This window comes from Podarcis bocagei (assembly GCF_964188305.1).
Source record: "Podarcis bocagei genome assembly, chromosome: 5".
In the NCBI taxonomy this organism is placed as follows: Eukaryota; Metazoa; Chordata; class Lepidosauria; order Squamata; family Lacertidae; genus Podarcis; species Podarcis bocagei.
In genome coordinates this window covers 94,743,773-94,769,440 of record NC_138129.1, presented here as the reverse complement: position 1 = coordinate 94,769,440, position 25,668 = coordinate 94,743,773, and the positions used below count along the sequence as shown (strand labels likewise).

The 25,668-nt window shown below is 46.0% G+C and overlaps 1 protein-coding gene across 1 annotated transcript in view; it reads left to right on the top strand.

Annotated features, from left to right (window-relative positions):
* CACNA1E (calcium voltage-gated channel subunit alpha1 E) overlaps positions 1–25,668 on the top strand; it is a 497,143-nt gene that overhangs the window by 349,289 nt on the left and 122,186 nt on the right. The window contains 10 exon segments of the mRNA XM_081194559.1: positions 4,869–4,984; positions 6,859–6,912; positions 7,642–7,728; positions 11,486–11,695; positions 15,285–15,397; positions 16,622–16,734; positions 17,670–17,801; positions 18,909–18,981; positions 22,790–22,907; positions 24,091–24,158. Of these exon segments, the coding sequence (XP_081050685.1) occupies positions 4,869–4,984; positions 6,859–6,912; positions 7,642–7,728; positions 11,486–11,695; positions 15,285–15,397; positions 16,622–16,734; positions 17,670–17,801; positions 18,909–18,981; positions 22,790–22,907; positions 24,091–24,158 (1,084 nt within the window).

Below are 25,668 nucleotides of genomic sequence, written 5' to 3'. Positions count from 1 at the left end.
CGTAAGCTAGCGCGGCAGTTTCTCCGGCCATTGTGAAGGCGGAACGGACAATGGATAGATACACCCAAAGATGCAATGATCTCCTGGGGTAGGCCGCGGCCACAACTCCAGCAAAAACCTGAAAACTATCTAGCCAACGCTCGAAGGTCCTGTCGGCCTTAGCTATGATAGATCGCTTCTTTGGAGCGGGCAGGCCCTTATCCAGAGGCTCCTGGCCTTCCAAAGGGGGGGCTAGGCTAAATATATCGACATAGCGGCCGTCCAATATCCTAGAACGCAACTTGGCGGACAGGTGAGCCCCCGGAATGATATCCCTGGCCGAGTTGGTGGAGACCTTTACGTCCGGCACCAGGGCCCCCTCAAGGCAGTCTAGCACTGCACCATACCTGGCCCTATGGGAATTCGCCCTCCGTTCCCAAACCCATTTTGGGAGCCCCGAGGTTTCACCGAAACCCCAGTATAACTTAAGGGGCGCCTCCTCGTCACTACTAGAAGTCTGGGATGACGCACCTGATGAAGAGGACGAGGTGTCTCTACGTCTCCTCTTGGCACGCCTCCTGGAGCTTTTCTTGTGACGGCGATGTCCACCCGAGGAGGTCTTTGGAGGAATAGGGAGGCTGTCCTCGATCGACGACTCTGAGGCATCGCCCTGCTGCGGAGTGGCTGAAAGTGACTGAAAAGACACAGCCTGTGATTGACCAGGAATCGCCCTGCCCGTAACTGCGTGCTGCGCAGGCCGACCCCGCACAACAAGGCCCCGTGCAGGTGCCCCTCTCCTAGCCCCCGCCCGGGCAGAGACCCGACCCCGTGGCACGGCCACCTGCGACACAGGCGGCACCGAGGACTGAGCCTGTGGCACGTCAAGCAAGTAGCCACTGGCTGGCACTGGCTCTTCTTCTTCTTCACTGGATGAAGACGGTGGAAGCGGAGCATCCACAGGGGGAGCCAGCGTAGCAGAAGAAGTTGACGGGGTCGAGTGGCGATGCATCAGGCCATCCAGCTCCGCCTCCATCCTTGCCAGAGACACCGGGTCACCAGCCAAACTAGAAACCATGGATTGGACTCGTCGTAAAGACTGGCCAGGTTGAGGAGAACGCAAAGCCTGAGATGGGCCTTTTATGGGCCGCTTAGCAGAGAGGGGAGGGGCCGACTTCCTTGTCGCCTTTTTTGGAGCCATGCCTGCTACTGGCTTTGGACGGAAAATCAAATAAGAAGGGATAAAGCAAAAGAAATTAAGTCAAGATCAAATAAAAATTAAATAATAATACAGGAAAATAATACGATACAGATTAACGAATTTTAACCAAGAATAAACAACCAGCAGGCAGGAGAATAACCCCAAAGCCCCAAGCGTATTCAGAGGCTCAATCAGTGGTATCCGCAACAGGGATTAATAGGCTAACCTGAACAGATAAAATTAAACCACCCCTGCAATACCAGACTGGCCACTAGAGGCCACTGCGGTGCACAGTTAACACAAACAGGCACTGCAGATACCAGATCCGGCCAGCAGGGGCCTCTATTAATGAAACGGGGGCAAGATGGCGCTCCCGCCAAAATTGCCCCCCCCGATGAGGCTGGGCCAGACCAGGGATCAATTCAGAAGGAGCCCCCAAGCGCCTATGAGGAGGCCCAGCGGGGCAGTAAGGCTCCGCAGCTCCAACGGCCCCCCCCAGCACCCCTATAGGGCCCGCTAGGACGGGAGGGGCGAGAGGAGGGGGAAAGTTGGAAAAAAAAATCGCTCCCCCGTCCGGGAGCCGAGAGGCCTCCACGGGCCTCAACGAGAAAGGCGGCCCAGGCCGTCCCGGCCTCGGCCGCAGCAGATCCCCGCGCCGCCGGAGGCGGTCCGCGGCGCGGCAGGCCCGGCCGGATGGGCACCCCCGGCGGGCCGCGCGCAGCAGCCGCTGCAGCAGCGAGCCCCGAGAGCCCCCCCAGGCCCCGATGCCGGGAGGCGGCCTAGGCCGCGCAGGCCCTCCAACCGCGCCGAAGCGGGCCGGGGCTAATCGCCGCGCCGCCGGACGCGACCAACGGCGCGGCGCGGCAGGCCCGGCCGGATCCGGCCCAGGCGCGGGCGATCAAAGCGCCCCGGCGGGCCGCGCGCAGCAGCCGCTGCAGCCGCGAGCCCCGGGAGCCCCTAAGCCCCGACGCCGGGAAGCGGGCAGGGGCCGATCGCCGCGCCGCCGGACGCGACCAACGGCGCGGCGCGGCAGGCCCGGCCGGATCCGGCCCAGGCGCGGGCGATCGAGGCGCCCCGGCGGGCCGCGCGCAGCAGCCGCTGCAGCCGCGAGCTCCGGGATCCCCTAGGCCCCGACACCGGGAAGCGGGCCGGGGCCGATCACCGCGCCGCCGGACGCGTGAAGGCGCCTCGCCGCGGGCCACCGACAATCACAGCGGCGGCAGCGAGACCCGGGGGAACTCAGATGTGAGTAAGGGGGAGGGGGAGGAGGGTGGGTAACGGCCGAACCGCGGCCGCCCCGCAGCAGCGGTAGGCCCCGGAGCGGTAGGCCGAGGGTCAGTGGGCAGGCTCCAATGGCCAGGGATAGCCGGGCCAGATACAACAGGGACCCAGCCCCCCCCCGACCAAGTCTTCCCGGCCTGGACAACGGCTCGGCCGAGACCGGGCCGTAGCCAGTCGGGACCGGGAGATCACCCCCCCCCCCGCAGGGAGAAAACAGGGATAAATTACCAGGGAAGAAAACCAAATTAATATTAATAATTCGGAAAAAGTTAACTTAACAGTCGCTTGGGGATAAAATGGGTTGGGAAAGAAAGAAAGGTGAAGCTAAGATCAATACGACCAAGACTTCTCTCGCTGTTTCACTCCGGTGTAAACGATCCGATGTCCACAGCAAAAGAGAAAGAGAAAGCTGTGGACCCTGCTTATATAAGGGGTCTAAACCCACCCCTAAATTGGCAACATCAATTTTGCCCCAGCAACAGCTTTAACCAATCTGCTCCATCCCATTGCCCTCAATGGGATGGTCACTAACTGGGGGTTTTGTTTGGCCCCATCCGCAACACGTGCTCTCTCTTCTATGAGAACACGCTTTACAAAAGTATGAGCAGTGTCTCTCTTTTCTTTTCCAAGTAACATTTTTACAGATCAGTTTCGTTTGTTGAAACATTAGTGCTACAATAGGAAGAAAAGGGGGAAAGAGGTGGAGGGTGGAAAGGCGAGTAGGGGTGGGGTCAGGTGGCCATGTTTCTATTTTACTTAATATGTGTGTGGGGTTTTGTGTCAGCATTGCTTGTGCAGGTTCTCTGCTATCTGCTTGTGTTCCTTTGGTGGTGAGAGAGGTTGGGGTTGGTGTAGGGTGTGGTTGTTCTTTTGTGATTAACTGTTGTGAGCTTTGTTTTCATGTGTGAGTGAGGTGGGTGGGTGTTTTGGATCAGGTTAGCCATATTGATTCATATGCTGTTGGCGGATTCTTGTCATAGTCTTGTTGGGCTGTGTATGTGATAAAGGGGAACCATACCGGGGTGAAGGCGTCTTCTTCTATTTGTCCCCGTGCCAGTTTCAGTTTATTGGTTAATTTTTCTAGTAGGGCTGTTTCCCATACTATTTGGTACCATTGGTCCATTCTTACTCCTGACAGGTCTCTCCAGTGTTTGGTTATGATTATTTGCACTCGCTTGCGGTGGGTTTCGAGTGGGGAGGAGCTTTGAGCGAGTGATTCCTTGGCTTGATTTGTTAACAATGAGGCGTGGTAGGCACCGGTTGGCTTTCAGGGGGTGTCAACAGCCTGATGCAGGCTTCCTCTGAGTCCAATTTGCACACACATAAACAAGCTTGGAGAGTTGGGCCTTCTTTCACCTGAGCTCAATCCACTGCGGTATAGAGGTTAAAGGAGATTAGATTAGGACGAGGGAGACCTGGCGGAAAATTGGAAAACAGACAAAATACCAGAATTACTAGAATGGAGAGACTAAATTTGCGAATTTGTGGAAATGGCAAAGTTAACAGCATCAATTAGAAGTTGTCCTAATCAAAAATTTTATAAAGAGTGGGAATGAGTAAAGGTCTATATGAAAAGAGTTGGTTTTGGAGCTTCAAAATTAATATGCAATAGCTTAAAGGGCATAAGGAGATAGGATAATATCATAACAAAGATGGAACAACAAATATAAACAGAAGGTAACGCAACAAAAAAACAACAGTATGTATGTATGGGTGGAGGGAAGCAATGGGTCTTGGGGGAGAGAGATGAGGGCACTAACTGAAAAATTGTTAAAGATATATATAGGATTTAAGAGATTGAGAATAAGGAGTTAAAACAAGGAAACAAACATTGAGGAATATTAAAATAATGGAATCTGAGAAGAGATTAGTCTAAATGAAACATGAGACTCAAGCTTTTACCATTTATGATTTTATCTTGGGTGTGAAATCTTTATTTGTAAAGATTGTACACTAAATGAATAAAACAATAAAATGCAAAAAATAATAAATAAATAAATAAATAATAGGACCAGGGAGACCCCGGTTCAAATACCTGGCTATGAAACCCAGTGGGTAATCTTGAACCAGTCTGCCCAACCTGCTCTGTTGTGAGAATAACGGGGAGGAGGAATCACGTATCCTGCCTTTTGCCCCTTGGAGGCAAAGGTGGGCTGGGAATCTAGTAATGAATAAATAAATACAAACCCCTGGCAATCGCTTTCAGCTGACCTGCTCTGAGCTCAGTACTTCTCTCTCTCCAGATTCACCTGTATGGGTTTTCTCCTTGATTCCCCCGTCGCAAACTAAGACAGCCTTCTTCCCACCCCTCCGTGCCATGGCTGTGTGCTAAGCAGTATACAACTCAGTGCTGTAGCGCTGCAGAAAGTCTTTTTCTAACAGGATCTTGGTCTCCTTCCTGCCTCTACAGGGAATTTGCCAAAGAGCGAGAGCGAGTGGAAAATCGCCGGGCCTTCATGAAACTGAGGAGGCAGCAGCAGATTGAACGGGAGCTGAACGGCTACCGGGCTTGGATAGATAAAGCAGGTAAAGTAGGTCTGGGGTCAGGGCAGGATGTGGAGCCAATCCAGCTGTCAGCTTAGAACAACAGCAAACCGTCAGGAGAGAGCCAGAGCTGCCGACAACTGAAACCTGTGTACACGGCCCATGCCCTTCTGTGCCCTGAAACTACCTTCTTTTAGTGCGCAGTTTGCAAAACCATTTTGGAAAATTTAAGTCCTCTTAATGGGGACGTGGGTGGCACTGTGGGTTAAACCACAGAGCCTAGGGCTTGCCGATCAGAAGGTTGGTGGTTCGAATCCCCACAATGGGGTGAGCTCCCGTTGCTCGGTCCCTGCTCCTGCCAACCTAGCAGTTTGAAAGCACGTCAAAGTGCAAGTAGATAAATACCTTCTCTGGCGGGAAGGTAAACAGCGTTTCCGTGCGCTGCTCTGGTTCGCCAGAAGCGGCTTAGTCATGCTGGCCACATGACCCGGAAGCTGTACGCCGGCTCCCTCGGCCAATAAAGCGAGATGAGCACCGCAACCCCAGAGTCAGCCACGACTGGACCTAATGGTCAGGGGTCCCTTTACCTTTACCTTTAAGTCCTCTTAGCAATATTACAGTATATCTCTTTTTTTTGAAAAGTTTTTATTATTAAAATAATTCAGCATTAATACACACATATTGCGAATATACAAGCATACAAGCATACATTTCATACAATCCTTAAAAATATTTAAACATACCTACACTCAATCCCACAGATAATTCCTTTTCCCATCACCATCCACCACCCCTCACCCCACCTTTGTGTTAGACTTCCAATCTACTCAATTGCATTCTCATTAGTCTGGAATCAAAGTATTAGCTTAGTAGTTCAAATTAAAACGTGAAGTTAATTCAGAGCTCCATCCTATCACTGTTCCTCTGCCCCGCTGCCCCTTAGGATTTCTAGATCACAATGCTGCTGAAGTCATAGCTGGCAGAATTGCCCCTTGTTTGCAACTCTCAGTGGCGCAGGAGTCTTTCCAAGGTCTAGGTTTGGTAACCCATGCTGACTGCTCCCTAGTCCTGAGACTGTTCCACCTGACTTTCCCTCAGGTTCCTGCATCCTTTCCCCTTCCGTGTCTCTTCCCTTCAACTAACCTGCTCCAGGTTACCTGTCCCTTAGGTTTCCCATCTTCCGGTGCCTCCTTCAGTCAGTTTCCTTGGCCTGCTTTGCACAGCAGCTCCTAGTGCCTGTTGTGTCAACGATCCTTTCTCACCTAAACTTCTACGGTGAATACTTTGTTGCTGAGAAGTTGGAATGTTTGTGGACATTCCATAGATTTGTACTAGCTTGTTCAACAAATGCCAGAGGCTTCACTGCCAGAAATGCAATACCACGTTGGTTGCCACTGAAGTTTTGTAGTGTGTGGAATGCAGTTATATTGCAAGCCATAGACGTATACTGGATACAGTTTGGAACATAGTGATAAAACTCTTCAATTTTCGGTCACATTCCGTGAGTTTCTTGAAGTTTTGTTGTTTGAGGGTGGCTTTTTTAGTCTGTTGGCTGAGTGCTCCCTAACTGTACGCCTCTTGCGTAGGAGTGCACACCTGCCTTTTGTTTTCTATGTTGCTCAAATGTGCTGTGCCATTTTTAAAACTATATCTTCAGCTTAAAAGACATTTGGAATTCACATAAAACCTACATAACATGCTCTTTTTTAAAAAAAGAAAAAGAAAGAAATACGCAAGTGAACAAGATTCTTTTTCTCCCCACAAGGTAGAATAGATGTGGACAAATGGTCCTACCACAGCCATGATGTGATTAGTCTCATATCGCCAAATAATATTGTCCCTTTTGTTTTGCTGATTAGATGGTTGACAAATATATTCCTAAACTTCTTTTATTATCCTTTTGCATCTTTACATAGAGGAAGTCATGCTGGCTGAAGAGAACAAGAATTCTGGCACATCGGCATTAGAAGGTAAGTGGGGGGACGCACCCTGAAATTTGATATCCATGGGGAGATGCAGAATGCTTCTTCGGCCTGCTGCTTTTTCCACTAGGCTACTTTCCCCACATATGGGTGGCACTGTGGGTTACACCACAGAGCCTAGGACTTGCCGATCAGAAGGTCAGAGGTTTGAATCCCTGCGGCGGGGTGAGCTCCCATTGCTCGGTCCCTGCTCCTGCCAACCTAGCAGTTTGAAAGCACATCAAAGTGCAAGTAAATAAATAGGTATCGCTCCGGCGGGGAGGTAAATGGTGTTTCCGTGCGCTGCTCTGGTTTGCCAGAAGCGGCTTAGTCATGCTGGCCACATGACCCGGAAGCTGTACGCCGGCTCCCTCGGCCAATAAAGCGAGATGAGCGCCGCAACCCCAGAGTCGGCCACGACTGGACCTAATGGTCAGGGGTCCCTTTACCTTTACCTTTTACTTCCCCCACATGTACAGCTGTGCTGCCTTGGCAAGTTGGGAAAAGTGGGCGGGAATGGGTTGCAAAGAAAAAAATGATGGGTCGGGGAAGGGTTAAGCCAAAATATGTTGGGCGTATTGCAAAAATCAGGAACTTGTCCTTTTCCCATGTCATCTGTGAGACGTTTCTCTTTTTTGCCCTTCATTCTTGGATGTGTCTTGTTTATGGTGTGTCTTTCTTATAGTAGCATATTAACATGATGATTTTTTTTTTTTGCCTTTCCTACGCCCTTCCTAGTTCTCAGGAGGGCGACCATTAAAAGGAATCGGACAGAAGTCATGAATCGTGACTCCAGCGATGAGCGTGTGGATATCTCCTCTGTCGGTAAGATGCAGACATTCAATGCCTGTCCTGGAGGCTCTTGCTCCAAACCCAGGTCTTCATTCATCTAAAGACGCCACTTTTGTGCCTCTGACCAGTGGTGAACGATAATACTGCTCCAAAAGGGGTGAAACTGCAACACCAAAATGAAATCAGAAGAAGCATACTCGGAGTCAAGTGTGAATTTCATACTCTTTGTTCAGCTCATAGTAGCAATGAATGAAACTTTCCCCAAAATGTCTAGCTATATATACATTATTTACACAATGGTTAGCATGGTTGGCTAATTCCGGGCTGCTCCTGTAGGCCAATCAGGTTGTGGATTCACTTCCTCCAGAAGCCTGATTGGCTGCTCCTGCAGACCAATCAGTTTGCTGATTCACTTCATCCAGGAGCCTGATTGGCTGCTCCTGTAGGCCAATCAGGTCACTGTTTCACTTCCACCTGGAGCACGATTGGGTGGCTCCTGCAGACCAATCAGACTGCTGCATTTTGGATCCTATTGTTCTAGGATTCAGCTCAGTACATAACAAGCAGGGATGGAAGTTTAGGGTCCAAGAGTTTCGGGACATGATCCAGCAAAACCACTTGAGGGTGTGGGCAGGTGAGAGGCATGGCCTGCAGAGGGGCGTGGTGAGAGGCGTGGCCTGGACAGCATTCCAAGGGGAATATTCCTACGCAACTCTTAGATGTTCTGAAGCTCTGTTCTCCTTTGCGTGTGGGCTCACCCTAGAAAGAAGCGTTGGCACAGGATCATCCAGGATTTTGTGACTCCTTCAAGTGAGAAGCAGAACATCTCATTTTCATTCTGTTATCTTGGGGCTGGCAGGAGGACATGCCTTCGTTCTGGAAGAGAGGCACAGAATGAGGGAATAATTGCAAACCCTTGATTGAAATAAGTTAACCGTGCCATGCTTTCCAGTAGCTGCCCCCGACTTGATTAACACAGAGAATAAACAATTTCTCTTGCAGTTTTGGGAATGGTGTGTTACGGGCCTGATGCTATAGATTTGCAACCTTGGACTTTTATTTTTTTAAAACTATTTTTGTTAGGCAGCTCTCAGCATGGGTATTGCTGCAGAGTATAATAAAGTAGATGTTTTTGTCCCAATATCTGGCGTACCAGAAAAGGACTCAGATTCTGCCTTGACTTGATAATTGGCACTAGTATTCCTTTGGGTTCTTTAGCTTGGAAGTTTGCAGTGTGATTTATTCTTCGCTCTTTGGAATACTGTGTGTGTAAACATATGACGGAGATACTATCTCTGTTTTATAATAAATACATGGTTTTGGCGATTAACTGCATCCTTCTGGGAATGAGAGCGATAATGTCTGAAGTGCTGTTTAATGCTTTAAAAATCAGCTTATTCACACACACACTTGAGCTTTCAGGATGAGTTTCAGACTAGTAATTACTCTTTTAAAAAAACCACAGGAAATGATTGTATGCATATAGGGAAAGGTCTCACAAAGCTCAAGTTGGCCAGACTCTGCTTGCTGGAGATGGTATTTAGGGGTCAATATGAGCTCAGGTAGCTTGCTGAAATTCATGGCTCCTATGGGCTCAAACAAATGTTAAACCCTAAAGCACTGAATGAGGAGAAGCTGGATTCTAAAAAATCATAATTTTGTCCTCATTAATTGATACATACACAGACCAAAAGGAGGAAGCATCCTGTTCCCTTCTGTCCAAGAGAGGGCTATCATACAGCCAGATCTAAATTTTGCCCAAGCTTGTCTATAGCAAGTGAGCAGGGAAGGAACAGGATCTGACCGTCTTTATTTTAGCTGTGGCTTGAAGCTTCCTGTGCCTGACTTCATATGAATCAGATCAGAAGAATCTTTATTTGCATCAGCCACTAGCCATAGCAATAAAATAAAATAAAATAAAATAAAATGTACCGAAGATAGAGTTAAAAACTTAACTATACAAAGTACATTTTGGAGGTTTACATCCAATAGTAGATCTTATTCTAATTGCCCCCACTAAAAGCCTTGCAGTTTTTGCTGTCACCTGATCATCTTGATCTGCTAAAAGAAAGGACACAATAGGGATGGTTGAGTCAGCCGACATGGACAATAGTAGAAGGGTAATAACCTCACTTGGGGACGCGGATGGTCGACAGTTCAAATCCCCGCGATGGGGTGAGCTCCTGTTGCTCGGTCCCTGCTCCTGCCAACCTAGCAGTTTGAAAGCACATCAAAGTGGAAGTAGATAAATAGGTACCACTCTGGCGGGAAGGTAAACGACGTTTCTGTGCGCTCCTCTGGTTTGCCAGAAGCGGCTTAGTCATGCTGGCCACATGACCCGGAAGCTGTACGCTGGCTCCCTTGGCCAATAAAGCGAGATGAGCACCGCAACCCCAGAGTTGGCCACGACTGGACCTAATGTTCAGGGGTCCCTTTACATTTTAATAACCTCACTCCTCAAATCTTTATAAAAAGTGCAAGTCACATCAGCCACTGACTCAGTACTGCCATCTCCACATGGACATAACCGTTTTTTCTGGTGGAGGTTTTTGAAATTGACCCTCAACTACAGCCGAAGACAGTATATTCCATTTTCAAAAGTGAAAGCGTGTCTGTATTTTGGAATGGTTAAATTTTGCAAATAGGGTGCCAAAGTGTCAAAATGACTAGGTGGGAAATAGTCATACCATGGACAAAATTTCCTTAGCGTCACCAAATTATTCTGTCGCTCGATATCGTATAGGTGCTGTCTAATTAAATTGTTTGCTTTACTGAAGCCCAGTGTCAATAACTGTTGTGGTGATGAACTGGAAAAGTAAAGTTTTCGGTTGACAATTTTAGTCCAATTTTAGACATCGTGTATGATATCAGGTACAGGAACAGTGGGCACACTTTGCCCAAAAAGTCCTGGAGAGCCAACCTCCAATGACTGGCAGGCCTGAATAGGCCCAACCCTGGCCTACAGCTTCACAGTACTTCCTTGCATCCATAAAGCACTGAGACAGCAAGGAGTTTGTCTTTAGAATCATAGAATCATAGAATCATAGAGGTGGAAGAGACCACAAGGGCCATCGAGTCCAACCCCCTGCCAAGCAGGAAACACCACCAGAGCACTCCTGACATATGGTTGTCAAGCCTCTGCTTAAAGACCTCCAAAGTAGGAGACTCCACCACACTCCTTGGCAGCAAATTCCACTGTCAAACAGCTCTTACTGTCAGGAAGTTCTTCCTAATGTTTAGGTGGAATCTTCTTTCTTGTAGTTTGGATCCATTGCTCCGTGTCCGCTTCTCTGGAGCAGCAGAAAACAACCTTTCTCCCTCCTCTATGTGACATCCTTTTATATATTTGAACATGGCTATCATATCACCCCTTAACCTCCTCTTCTCCAGGCTAAACATGCCCAGCTCCCTTAGCCGTTCCTCATAAGGCATCGTTTCCAGGCCTTTGACCATTTTGGTTGCCCTCCTCTGGACACGTTCCAGTTTGTCAGTGTCCTTCTTGAACTGTGGTGCCCAGAACTGGACACAGTACTCCAGGTGAGGTCTGACCAGAGCAGAATACATTGGCACTATTACTTCCCTTGATCTAGATGCTATACTCCTATTGATGAGGCCCAGAATTGCATTGGCTTTTTTAGCTGCCGCGTCACACTGTTGGCTCATATCAAGTTTGTGGTCAACCAAGACTCCTAGATCCTTTTCACATGTACTGCTTCTCACTTTTGTGAAATGTCCTTGCACCATTTATCTCTATTGACATCTCCCGTCTTTCTTTTCCATCCCGTTGCAGGCACCCCCCTCGCTCGGGCCAGCATCAAGAGCGCCAAACTGGATGGCGCCTCGTACTTCCGACACAAGGAGCGGCTCCTGCGCATCTCTGTCCGCCACATGGTGAAATCCCAGGTGTTCTATTGGCTCGTCTTGAGCATCGTGGCCCTCAACACGGCCTGTGTGGCCATCGTCCATCACAGCCAACCTCCTTGGCTCACGCACCTCCTCTGTAAGTGACGGTGTTCTGTGTCATTGATGCCTCGTTAATGCGGCCGCAGCAGAAAGTGGAAGAACAAACCCTTCCCCAGAGCCAAATGGATGTGTAAGCAAGGGCATGTTTCTTCCAGGAAAATTCAGGCACAGGGCCAGTGTGGTGTAGTGGTTAAGAGCGGTGGACTCGTAAACTGGTGAACCGGGTTCGATTCCCCGCTCCTCCACATGCAGCTGCTAGGTGACCTTGGGCTAGTCAAACTTCTCTGAAGTCTCTCAGCCCCACTCACCTCACAGAGTGTTTGTTGTGGGGGAGGAAGGGAAAGGAGAGTGTTAGCCGCTTTTAGACTCCTTAGGGTAGTGATAAAGTGGGATATCAAATCCAAACTCCTCCTCCTTCTCCTCCTCCACTACTACTACTACTACTACTACTACTACTACTTCTTCTTCTTCTTCTTCTTCTTCTTCTTCTTCTTCTTCTCTTCTTCTTCTTCCCTTCTTGGTTCCATCTCTTCAAGGAACTGGCGGCTCCCAACCAGTCTTGGCTGCTTGTGGTGCCTGATCCTGTTCCGACACAGGTTTCAATCAGAAATATACCCCAGTGAAGTTGTTTTGTTCAAATAAAATGGCACAAGGCAGGATAAAAGTCTCCTTTTCTAGCTGCATACAGTGGTACCTAGGGTTACATACGCTTCAGGTTACAGACACTCCGCTAACCTAGAAATAGTACCTCAGGTTAAGAAATTCGTTTCCGAGCTAGTATTCGAAACTGGCGAATATTCAGCACAAATCTGCTCACTAATGAAAGAGTGTTAGACTCTTTATATTTTCTGAGAATCCTCCGGAAAAATAATCTCTCAAAGGACCTGTTGATGGCATTCTACCATTGTACTGTTGAGAGTGTATTAACTTATGGTCTGTGTGTGTGGTTTGGGAACTGCACGGTCAGGGAAAAAAACAATGTTGTCCAGGGTTGTAAAGACTGCGGAGAGAATAATTGGGTGCATTCTTCCCACCTTGGATCAAATCTATGCTTCCAGGTGTCATAAGAAAGCTGCAGAGATAGTGCAGGACAGTGCGCACCCTGGAAATTTTCTTTTTCAGCTTCTGCCTTCTGGAATAAGGTACAGGGTTATAAAGACTAGGAATAGCCGCCTGAGAAACAGGTTTTATCCAAATGCGATTTTGGTTTTAAACGCAGTGTAAGGTAGTCTCTGTGGGAGTATATTGTATTTAATTATGGGGTATCAGAGTTTTTTAGGGGTTAACCAGGCTGGGATAGCTGGGATAGCAGGCTTGTTGGTTTTTGAATGTCTGATGTAGATATTTTTCAGTTTCGTTGTTCTGTATGGGACAATGACAATAGAGATTATCGTATCGACTTGAGCCCTATGCACACAATATATTTTCTGCAGGTCAGTAGCCACTCCACTGTGCCTCTCACTTGCAAGATCTTCTCTATAGTGTTCCAGTTTTGCCCACATTAGATGGAAATAGGTGTGCTGTTGTCGTTTTATTTATAATTGTTCTCATGCATAAAGGGCAGCAGTGATGGTACGCAGAAACAAAAATCTCAAAGTCTACAAATTAAATACAAAATATAATAGGTAAAAGGTAAAGGACCCCTGCACGGTTAAGTCCAATCAAAGGTGACTCTTCTCACTTTCAAGCCAAGGGAGCTGGCGTTTGTCTACAGACAGCTTTCCAGGTCATGTGGCCAGCATGGCTAAACCATTTCTGGTGCAATGGAGCACTGTGACGGAAACCAGAGTGCATGGAAACACTGTTAACCTTCCCGCCGCAGCGGTACCTATTTATCTACTTGTGCTGGCATGCTTTTGAACTGCTAGGTTGGCAGGAGCTGGCACAGAGCAACGGGAGCTCACCCTGTTGCAGGGATTCAAACCGCTGACCTTCCGATTAGCAAGCCCAAGAGGTTCAGTGGTTAGAATACAGCGCTACCCACTCCCACAAAATACAATATATGACCACAAAACCATTATGGAGGAGGTTTAAATGATACAGCATCTCTCACATAAATATCTTGTCTAAATCTTACTTTATGGTTCTAAGTGTACTCTAATCATTTGTCTAAGACATCACCCTGACATACCCTTCTTGCCACTTCTGGAAATGCCTCCTATTCTCTATTATCCATTGTGCATCAAATAAAGTCCCACCATACAGCGCTAAAATCCTGTGGGTGTGCTTTTCATTGTATCAAACCTGAGGATAAAGTGTTTTCTCTCTCTCTGATATTGCTATACGCCATGTGTTTCCACACCAAATCTTCAAAGACACATTATCCAGGTTTTTCCATTGTCGTGCTATTGTTTTTCTAGCTGCCAACAAAAAAACTTCATCAGAATCTTATGTTCTTATGTTCTTATTAGATCCTATAAATATTGATAAGATTTCCAGACAAGATTCTGTGTGTATGTTGGTGCAAAGAACAAAACATATTTTATAAGGGAAAGGTAGTAAAAATGTTATCTGCTGCCTGAGCGTATCCTGAATCTATATCTTCTCCCAGTCTGGCTGATGGTACAAAATTGGCTATTAATTTCATCACATTTATTTAAACCCCTCCACAGTGAAGCCTGAAACGACAGTAAACTTTCTTCTGTGGTATTATGTAGATGAATGTTTGAAGCTTTTATGTTGTTTTAGTTTTATATCAGTTTCAATTTTAGTGTTATATTTTTGTGTTGTTTGGGGTTTACTTTTCATTTTTTAAAACCCCCAGCAACTGGTAAGCACAATATTGCTGGCCACCATTTTTTTAAAAGCTTATTCTGGGGGGGGAGGGGAGTTTTTGGTTCTGAGCCCAGAAGAAAGGACCATTAGTGGTGTGACAACTGTCAGTCTCCCCCAGGCACAAGCACTGCAGCAACCTTTTTAATTGCTACAGGTTTGGCTGGGCCGACCACAACATTGTTTAGAGAGCCCTCACAAAAAGCTGCTGTTGTATAAAATAGCAGGCTGACAAAATAGCTCTAGCAAAACTGACAAATAGTTTTCCTGGGGAACTGAAGTCCCTAGGTTAAAGCTTTGTTTCCAGCTTTTCGACCAGTTCACACCATCAAACTAATCTCTTGAAGAAAGGTCAGGCTAAGGATGGGCCAACCTCAACCTCATGTGGTCTATTTTTATTTCATTTTATGGAGCCTGTGTGGTTTCACCAATGCATTTTAACTGTGCTAAAGAGCTCTCTGCAGAAGGCACGATCTGTGTTCAGTGATCCTGAATGTGCACCATGGTTAGGAAGGAACGTAAGAAGCATCTGGTTGGGTCAAAGGTCCAACATTCTTCTCAAGACTTCCCCAGGTGGTCAACTAGAAATTGGTCAGTAGTCTTTCTGCCCCACGCAGGGAAGTTGCCTATTTCTATTCTCACCACCACATTTTCCTTAGAAGCTGCAGCTACAAAGATGGCAACCAAGTCCTGCTCCTGTGGCCTGGTTCATGTTGTGTGCCTGCATGGGGAGAAATTTCTCAGCATGAACCAGCTCTGGGTGGGTCCATCATGCAGTGCTGTGAAGTTTTGTTGCAATCATGGATGGAGAGAAGCAGAGATCCAATGAACACACCTGAATTTCTTTCTTTCAGACTATGCAGAGTTTATATTCCTGGGCCTCTTCCTCCTAGAGATGTCCTTGAAGATGTATGGGATGGGGCCCCGACTTTATTTCCATTCTTCTTTCAACTGCTTTGACTGTGGGGTAAGCAATGCGCAGATAAGAAGCAGAACAGAACAAGTGCAAATGGCAGAGCGGGGTAGAAGATTCTCTGGGGAACTGCACTGATGTGTAGAAGATCCTGGAAGGGGAGAGGGGGTGGAAACGTGGTGTTATTGTAACACCTCCAAGAGCCAAATTACCATCTTGTCAGTGCAGGAATTGGCGGAGGAATTACAGTCATTTGAATGAAACAGATTGTTCATTCATATATTCACTTCATGGAGTCCACAAACATGTCATTTCTTCCAGCTCACTTTTTTTAAAAAAAATTATTTTTATTAAACAATTTCAACATAACAATTTATCAACCCAAAAATTCGATTTCATTATTTTTCCCCTTTCCCCCTCCCTCCCCCCCCCAGGACTTTCCTCAGTTCCCCTCTCTGGTTTCTTTGCACATGTTGTTCTCTGCATATTATAAAATTGAACATATCCTTGCCTTGTCTATCACATATTCAACTAATAAATTTGTGGATATTTATTCAAAACCTGCCAAAGAGTCCAATTCATTTTGTTGTCTTTCTAAGTAGTTTGTAAAAAGTTCCCACTCTTCCTTAAAGCCATGATTGTCCTTGTCACACAGTTTATATGTCAACTTGGCCAATTCCGCATAGCTCATCAATTTTTCTTGCCACTGTTCTTTCGTTGGGATTTCCTCGTTCTTCCATCCTTGTGCTAACAAGACTCTTGCCGCTGTTGTAGCATACATAAATAGATTTTTTATTTTTCTTGGCAGGTCTTGTCTTACAATCCCTAACAAAAATGCTTCTGGTTCTTTTGCAAATGTCATTTTAAACATTTTTTTCAATTCGTTATATATCATTTCCCAATTTTTTTTACTTCTCTACATTCCCACCACATATGATAAAAAGTACCTTCTTTTTCTTTACATTTCCAGCAAATATTTGACCCGGTTTTGTACATTTTTGCTATTTGTACTGGTGTGATATACCATCTGTACATCATCTTACTGTAATTTTCTTTCAAAAGAGAACAATCTGTAAATTTCAGATTTACTTTCCACAATTTTTCCCAGTCCAGCTCACTTTTTTAAGTCTCTTGTCAGGGAGAATTTGCCTTTCTGGGATCGCTGAGAGAGGATAGCTGAGAAGGTGGTTGAGAGGTTGGGTGGATTTGCTCATTTGCGTCTTTCCATTCATAGGTGATTCAATTGCTTGTTTCTTCTGTATGTGTTTGATGACTCAGGTCACAGTGGGAAGCATCTTTGAAGTGGTTTGGACGATCTTCAGACCTGGAACCTCTTTTGGGATTAGCGTTTTACGAGCCCTGCGACTTCTAAGGATATTTAAAATCACAAAGTGAGTCAAACAAACGAGCTCGCCCCTGTTTTTCCCAAAATGTTCCCTGAGCAAATGTTACCCCCACTTTTCCTTTTGCCACCCTGTTGTTCCTCCTTGTTCCATCGACAACCCAGTTTCCCCGTCTCAATGTAACCTATACTATTTTTTTTTAAAAAAATTATTGAATGGTTTTATGTTACAAAAAACAATACAGCCATACTACCACTAAATATAATTAAGAAATAAAAATTACATACATCAATATTTAGTTTGTTAATTGTTATTTACCATCTTATTTCCTCCCAAACATTGCATATGACAACACACATAAGTGCAGACAATCACACACACACACCCGCACAGAAAATGATAATAATGAAAGTAAATATTTTCCCCCTTTTATCTTCCAAAATCTTTTCTTCAACTTTGACTTCCTGTCAAGTCCCTTCGCATATGTTTTATCTTACATTTGAATGTACACAAAACAATAAACCTTTCTATATAATTTTTCTAATACATTCTGAAAACATAATAAATCCTTAATTGTAATCCACCTCCTTTTAGTTCCTTTATCACTCGAATGCTAGCACGGAGTGAAAACTATTATTGTATTTTTGAACATATTTTTTTATAAACATCCCATTTTTCCACTAATTTTTGCTTTGAGTTTCCTCTGAGTTTACTTGTCAATTGAGCCGTCTCCACCAATTCCTGTAATTTGATTTGTAATTTGATTTGTAACCTATACTATTGATAGCGTTTAATTCACCTGGCTAAGTAGCTAAACAAAGCTAAATCAAGAAAAATAAATTGGACAACACTGATCAAATAATGGAAACTCCCCTTCTGCCCCCGACACACAGGCATGCACACACCTAACAAAAGCCAGCCCAAGTTGAAAGAGCATTGCAAAGCTTTAGGAAGCATGTTACAGTAACATCTGGATTTTCCAGGTATTGGGCTTCCTTGAGGAATTTGGTGGTCTCACTGATGAGTTCTATGAAGTCTATTATCAGCCTCCTCTTCCTCCTTTTCCTCTTCATTGTAGTCTTTGCCCTGCTTGGGATGCAGCTCTTTGGTGGCAGGTAAGTAGATGGCCAGGCCATGTTTGCTTGTTTTTGAAATGCCGACCAGTGTATCAGAATATTTCATAAAGCTGCCTCACTAGCATTCACCAGATTGTTTATCCATAAAGCTACTTGCTTCTTCTCAAGCACTCTAAGGCGATTGCTTGCTTTATTCCTCCAACTTATAGTGGCCTATTTGTACTCAGTGCTTTTTTTCTGGGGGGACGCATGCCCCTAAACATTTTGTGAATCTAAGTTTGGCCTCATTGAGGGGCAGTATTTCAATATGAGTAGGAAAACGAGAGTACCCCTAAAAATTTTTTTTATAGAAAAAACAACACTGTTCCTACTGATTTCTGGAGATAAAATTACAAGCCTTGGTTGCATGCATTCTCCGTGTCTGTAGGTTTTTGCTGCACAGGCATTGAATTAACTCATCGCTGCAGAATTTGGCATTCCTAAGAAACGTTCCACCTCGCTTCTGTAGGGTTTATTGCCTTCACTCCTGTAGAGAAAGACTTTAAAATGTGTAGGCCAGGCATAGGAAAACTCGGCCCTCCAGTTTTTTGGGACTACAATTCCCATCATCCCTGACCACTGGTCCTGCTAGCTAGGGACCATGGGAGTTGTAGTCCCAAAACACCTGGAGGTTCGAGTTTGCCTATGCCTGGTGTAGGCCATGTATCTGATCCCAGGAAAGCAGTGCTAGATCTGGACAGTGCTATCAGGGACCAAGAGGTGGAACTGAGGGTCTTACACAGATCCCTACTGTTCTCTATCGCTCCTGTTGCTGAATCTTGTTCATCTTTTCTACTATTTGCTCTTAACTTTCCCTCCATTCTCTTCTGCCACCTTGTTCCACGTGCAAAAAATACATAGAGAATTATATCGAATCTTGACTCTTGGTTGCAGAATAGAGTATACAAAGTAGATAAACATGTGCAGGAGAGTGGGATGCAGAAATACACACCACTTTCATCATATCTACGTGGAAATTACCAAAATGACAGTAGCAGGAGACGAGATAGAGGAGAGGACAAGGAGGTTGGGTAAATTAATCCGCTGGTGGGCCAGAAGAAGAAGCTTGTTATAGCTTGTTTTTTCTGTTTGTTTACTTCTTTACAGATTTAATTTTATGGATGGGACTCCTTCTGCAAACTTTGACACCTTCCCTGCAGCCATCATGACAGTTTTCCAGGTATAACTCTGGGGGCGAGGAGCCTGCAGCTGAAGAAATGAGCTCAGATGCCTGTGTCCTTTAGTAATGCTTCTTGTTTAAGTAGTCGGCTGTCATTCAGGGCAGGTGATAGGAGAGACACGAGGCAGCCTCTGAAAATGGTAATCAAGTTCTCACCCTTCCCGTCAGCAATGTGTAGCGCAGCTTAGTGTGGGGAAATGATGTCCAGGTCAAAATATAAAATTCCATGTTTGCTATGTGAGCAAAGGGTTAAGACGCATGGAGTTGCCTGTAAATTCCTAGAGGGCACTTTTGTGAGGCCACATCCTCTGTTTGCCCAGGCAGGAAGGAACATACCGTAATTCTTATTAATTCCTCTCGCCTGAGAAACACTCTCTTTCTCATCACGTAGCCTTAGGGGTAGGATGCACTGTCTGTGCTCTTCCAAGCACAGGTGCCATTTTTGATCTGAACCTCAGGTTACATACACTTCAGGTTACATACTCTTCAGGTTAAGAACTCCGCTAACCCAGAAATAGTGCTTCAGGTTAAGAACTTTGCTTCAGGATGAGAACGGAAATCGTGCTCCGGCGGCGCAGCGGCAGCAGGAAGCCCCACTAGCTAAAGTGGTGCTTCAGGTTAAGAACAGTTTCAGGTTAAGAACGAACCTCTGGAACGAATTAAGTAGTTAACCTGAAGTACCACTGTTTATTTTGCCTGACTTGTTTCACTGCCATTTTAAGTTGAGGCTGCAGCTTTACGTAAGCAAACAATATTTTTATGTCCTTGCATTAAGGACTTTGATGTTGTTATTTATGCAGAGGGATAAATAAATGGGAAGATTCTATCTGCCAGAGGCAACCTGGATAATTACAGAAAGCTACAGAAAGTTTGGTCCCAAGTTTCCATGTGAATGTTGCAAAGGATGGTATATTTTTAACTCTGCCAAACTAGATGCTAATTTTACTCAAGTGTGTAAGTGGAAGGATAATTGATAAATAATATATACCATCCTGCCTCTCAAAGCTATCCCAACAGTTAGCTCATGTCCTAACATCATTAAATGATGCATTTCCCAGTCCCTACGAGGTGACCACATAGGGACGCGGGTGGTGCTGTGGGTTAAACCACAGAGCCTAGGACTTGCCGATCAGAAGGTCGGCAGTTCGAATCCCTACAATGGGGTGAGCTTCCATTGCTTGGTCCCTGTTCCTGCCAACCTAGCAGTTCGAAAGCACGTCGAAGTGCAAGTAGATAAATAGGTACCGCTCTGGCGGGAAGGTAAACGGCGTTTCCGTGCGCTGCTCTGGTTTGCCAGAAGCGGCTTAGTCATGCTGGCCACATGACCCAGAAGCTATACACTGGCTCCCTTGGCCAATAAAGCGAGATGAGTGCCGCAACCCCAGAGTCGGTCACGACTGGACCTAATGGTCAGGGGTCCCTTTACCTTTACGAGGCAACCACAGGCAGAGAAATTGTACTACGCATTGAAGAGTAACGTGTAATATCATGTGCGCTTTGTGTGGAGAAGGCTGTCTTGCAACCAATCTGGTGGCCCTCACTCATCACTCATCTGTAGAGGTGTGTTGTTCTGTAACAACCCTAAGTGGATTTTTTACACATCCTTAGTCAACACAGGTCAAGAGCAACCCCAGAAAGAACAAAAACTTACTGATGCGTGAGGAGCTCTTTTGAAGCAACCCTGCATACTTAACTTGTGTGAAAAAAAGGTAAAGGTAAAGGACCCCTGACAGTTAAGTCCAGTCACAGGCGACTCTGGGGTTGTGGCGCTCATCTCGCTTTACAGGCCGAGGGAGCCGGTGTTTGTTGACTAAAGCTGCTTCTGGTAAAACCAGAGCAGCGCATGGAAATGCCGTTTACCTTCCCACTGGAACAGTACCTATTTATCTACTTTCACCTTTTGACGTGCTTTCGAACTGCTAGGTTGGCAGGAGCTGGGACCGAGCAACGGGAGCTCACCCCGTCGCGGGGATTCGAACCTCCAACCTTCTGATCGGCAAGCCCAAGAGGCTCAGTGGTTTAGACCACAGTGCCAGCCGCATGTGTAACATCCCTCAAATCTGTCCTGAAATCTTCATATATGGTATGGTTAATGCTACTTCAACCACCTTCTGACCAGAGCAGCCACTCATAATCTCTTGTCATTTCAGAGTACCTCTGTTAAAATAGCCTTTCTTTCACTTCTTTGATCCTGTCACCCATTGACTTCAGTTTCTGCAGTGGCTCCCTTTTGCTTTGACATTCTCCTTTTCTTTATAACAAAGCTCTCCATGCCTCATTCACTCATCATATTCACACTATTCTATCTTCCCCTAATTCTGTGCTCCATAGAAGCGCCTCTCCTTTCCTTTCCTTTCCTTTCCTTTCCTTTCCTTTCCTTTCCTTTCCTTTCCTTTCCTTTCCTTTCCTTTCCCTTTCCTTTCCTTTCCTTTCCTTTCCTTTCCTTTCCTTTCCTTTCCTTTCCTTTCCTTTCCTTTCCTTTCTCTTTCTTCTGAATCTCCCACAGCACTTACACACCTGGCTGGAACAGCCTAGTCTTCTCTGCTGAGAGGGATGTGTCCTCTCTTTCCCTTTAAATGAATCCTTTCTCAAAAATAACTCCTTGAGCTAAAACTTTCAAGGAACACCACCTTGACATTGCAAAGACTCCTAATGAGAGCGAACTCTTCACTGTCTCTTCCTCAGAGCCAAGGTACACAGCCAAAAGAGGGCCCTCAAACCCTCTGGACCATATTTTGAAAGCGTGCCGGAGGACAGGAGAGGGGGCTGTTCAGTTGCACAAGTTGAAGTCTGCTGTGTGAGCAGAACAGTAGAACTGGATATAAACCGGGCTGGACTTTGGTAATATTTGGTGATATGGTGCCCTGAGCAAGGCCAAATTTGGTGCCCCCAAATGGATCTTCTCAATGATGGATCTTCTCAATTTTGTGTCCCCTTGGCCCAGCACCCTGTGCGGGGGAACCACCTACTGGCATGTACTGGAAACTGTGTTTGTACTTTTTCTTTTTTATTTGGGAGGACCATTCGGAAATTAGAGTTTCCCCCATCTGCGGCCTGAAGTTGTTCAGTGCAGCTGATTCTGTAGTTTTGGCTCTCAGTATTCTTTTATTATGTCTATGTGTGGCGCTGTGGGTTAAACCACAGAGCCTAGGACTTGCCGATCAGAAGGTCGGCGGTTCGAATCCCCACGACGGGTGAGCTCCCATTGCTCGGTCCCTGCTCCTGCCAACCTAGCAGTTCGAAAGCACGTCAAAGTGCAAGTAGATAAATAGGTACCACTCCGGCGGAAAGGTAAACGGTGTTTCCGTGCGCTGCTCTGGTTCGCCAGAAGCGGCTTAGTCATGCTGGCCACATGACCCGGAAGCTGTACGCTGGCTCTCTCAGCCAATAAAGCGAGATGAGCGCCGCAACCCCAAAGTCGGTCACGACTGGACCTACTGGTCAGGGGTCCCTTTCCTTTACTTTTTATTCTTTTATTGGGCTTTTCTTTGCTCCCACTTCCAACCCGTCTTTTCTAAATTAGGCAGTAAGACAGTAAGGCCTCTGAGGAAGGACTGTACCCCTTTTTACAGTTCTGACCATTCTTTTGCCTTATTGTTATATAAGAAAGGCAGAATTTGGGGCCAAGGAAAAATGGATGGTTGGTTAGATGAAGGAAGGAAAAGGTGCCTTCCTTCTTTATTTCATTCCTTCCTTTTTTCCCTTTGTGTCATTTGTTTCACTGACTTAGTAGGCTCTCCATAACTGAAACATCCTCTTCTGAAGTGTAAAATAAGGACGTTGTTATAAGAGCTGCTTGTTTGTTTAGATTTTGACAGGGGAAGACTGGAATGAAGTGATGTACAATGGAATTCGCTCCCAAGGTGGCGTCAGCTCAGGAATGTGGTCGTCCATCTACTTCATCATCCTCACACTTTTTGGAAACTGTATCCTTCCTATTGCTCTGCCATGATGGTGGTTCTGATGTGATATTTTGTAAATTTCAGCACCATGGAGAGAAGTAGCCTGAGAACACTTCTGTCAATGTTGCTGCATTTTCTTGGATTTTTGGAGTCAAAGAGGAACTGCATTACCAATCTCTACACCAGGGGTCAGAAACCTTTTTCAGAAGGGGGCCGGTCCACTGCCCCTCAGACCTTGTGGGGGGCCGGACTATATTTTGAAAAAAAATAATGAATGAATTCTTATGCCCCACGAATAACCCAGAGATGCATTTTAAATTAAAGGACACATTCTACTCATGTAAAAACATGCTGATTCCTGGACCGTCTGCAGGCCAGATCGAGAAGGCGATTGGGCCAGATCCAGCCCCCGGGCCTTAGATTGCCTACCCATGTTCTACACAATGGTTTGTTTGTACCAAAGTGTTGCCATGGTTGGCTGCAAAACAGGAGGGGATGGGAGGAAGAGTTGCAATTTCTCCCCAGGCAATTTTTCTAATCCATTTTTTTTATCTCCCACTAGGAGAAAAAAAATCCTTTGTAAAAGTAGCAGGAGAGGCCCAATTTAAAAAATAAGAATACTTGGAGGGGGAGGGTTATGTATTCCCCACCCTCCTCCATCTCCCTTGATCCAGAAGTTGAATTTCAGTTTTTAAAAGCTCTGTGGCAACTGATAATGCATCTCCTGGCATCTTGTCTAGTTTGAATTTTATCTTGACTTGCTGCTTGGCCCAAATGACTGTCCTTTTAGTCATAAGCAGCCCATCCCCTTCGCTCTGCCATATTCCTGAGTCTAGGCACCAGGAGACACTTGTAGAAGTGGTCCTGTGTTTGAAATCATAGCCCTTGGGTAGGTGAGGCTGTTATCATTTTTCTGTGGTTGGCAGGATCCCATGCCAAACTGATGATATTTGAAGGAAAGATATAAAAGGAAGATCACATGGGATATAACCACGTCATTTTGCTAAGTTTCTAGATTGGTATAGTGAAGACACAGAAAACTCCCCTGTGATCATGTGAGAGTCCATCTTTCAACCCGTCCTGGTGCAGTATAGGCCCCTAATATGGGGGGGGGGTGCCATTATCCTCTCCCACAAGGCAGGAATGTCTCCATGATGTCCGTCCAGCTGGTCTAATTGGATGCTTCATTCACCCTCAACTCTTTTAGATACCCTGCTTAATGTTTTCTTGGCCATTGCTGTGGATAACCTAGCTAATGCGCAGGAACTGACGAAGGTAAATCTAGACTTCTTTGGAAAAAGCCACTTTAGCTCCATCCCAGACTGTAATATGTTCTTAGTGACGCAGATATAATTTTGATGGGACGCGATTTGAGCCCCTGCTCACCAGAGCAAAACCACAGAAGATACTGAGTGGCAAGTCCTCACTCTGGAATATGCGAGGTTGTTTTTAAAAATACAGACCATTGGTCCATCTAGCCCGGCGTTACCTATATTGACTGGCAGCGAGTATTAAAAATGATAATAGATTACCACGGAAAACAACCCAATTAAAAAAGAGAACAAAGATTTAAAAGAGAATAAAGCAGCAAAGATCCCTGTAAACAACACAGTGCAAACAAGCAGTTAAAAGCATCCCTAAAGTTCCAAGGGAGAGGTGCCCCCACAAAGGAGGCCCTGTTCCTAGTTTTTTCTCACTGCCTTGAATTCCCAGTACCTATTATTTTCCCTCACTGATTAAATTTCTGTGAGATGTGACTGGGCAATTCTTTCTGCAACCACGGCAAAAGCAACTGACATGCCTGGTTGAGTTTTGTTTTTGATCTCTCAACCTTTCCCTGAGACAGGAGGGCTTGTGGGGCTTGTGCAGGAGAATTTGCCAAGGGATCGTTTCCTTTCAGGGCCAAACCAGGCACAACACCATTCATGAAATGACCATTTCTGCAAATGGCTTCTTAAAAGTAAATTGCTGGGGTGGGGCCCCAAGCCAGATGGTGCTCCTCCCTAGTGTGGAGGATGGGAGGCTACTGTGGTCCTGAGGACCTCACCAAAGTCTGGAGCCAGTGTGGTGTAGTGGTTAAGAGCAGTAGACTCATAATCTGGTGAACCGGGTTCGCTTCCCTGCTCCTCCACATACAGCTGCTGGGTGACCTTGAGCTAGTCACGCTTCTCTGAAGTTTCTCAGCCCCACTAACCTCACAGAGTGTTTGTTGTGGGGGAGGAAGGGAAAGGAGATTGTTGGCTGCTTTGAGACTCCTTAGGGTAGTGATAAAGCGGGATATCAAATCCAAACTCTTCTTCTGATCTGGATTTTTCCACACTTTTTTACTTTTTTAAAAGCCTTTCACACAATTGCTAATTGCATGTATGGCATTGCATCTACTTTGGCCCTCAGATTACCTGTTTGGTGGCACCGGTCATTCCGTTTATTACAAAGGTCAGGGTTTATTACAGTCAGTGCTCTGAAAGCACCGTGCCCCAAATGTTATTTGTTTTCCTCCAAATCCTCTGGTATCTGACAGTGGAACAGTTATCATTAACTAACAATTATGAGTTGGGGCCATGCCAAGGAAGGCTTCACTGGGAATTGGTGTGTGACGGTGTTCCAGGAAACCACACGGGTTACAGTGAGCTAGCTAAGCAACCGGGCCGGTTCCCGCTCTCAGAGTGGGAATGGAATGATCCTGTTCCATATCTCCCATTTCCAGCACAGATTCATCAACGTGTGCTTCCTGGACTCCAAGCAAGACTCTCCAGTGCAAATGTATCTCTGACATGGCTAATGT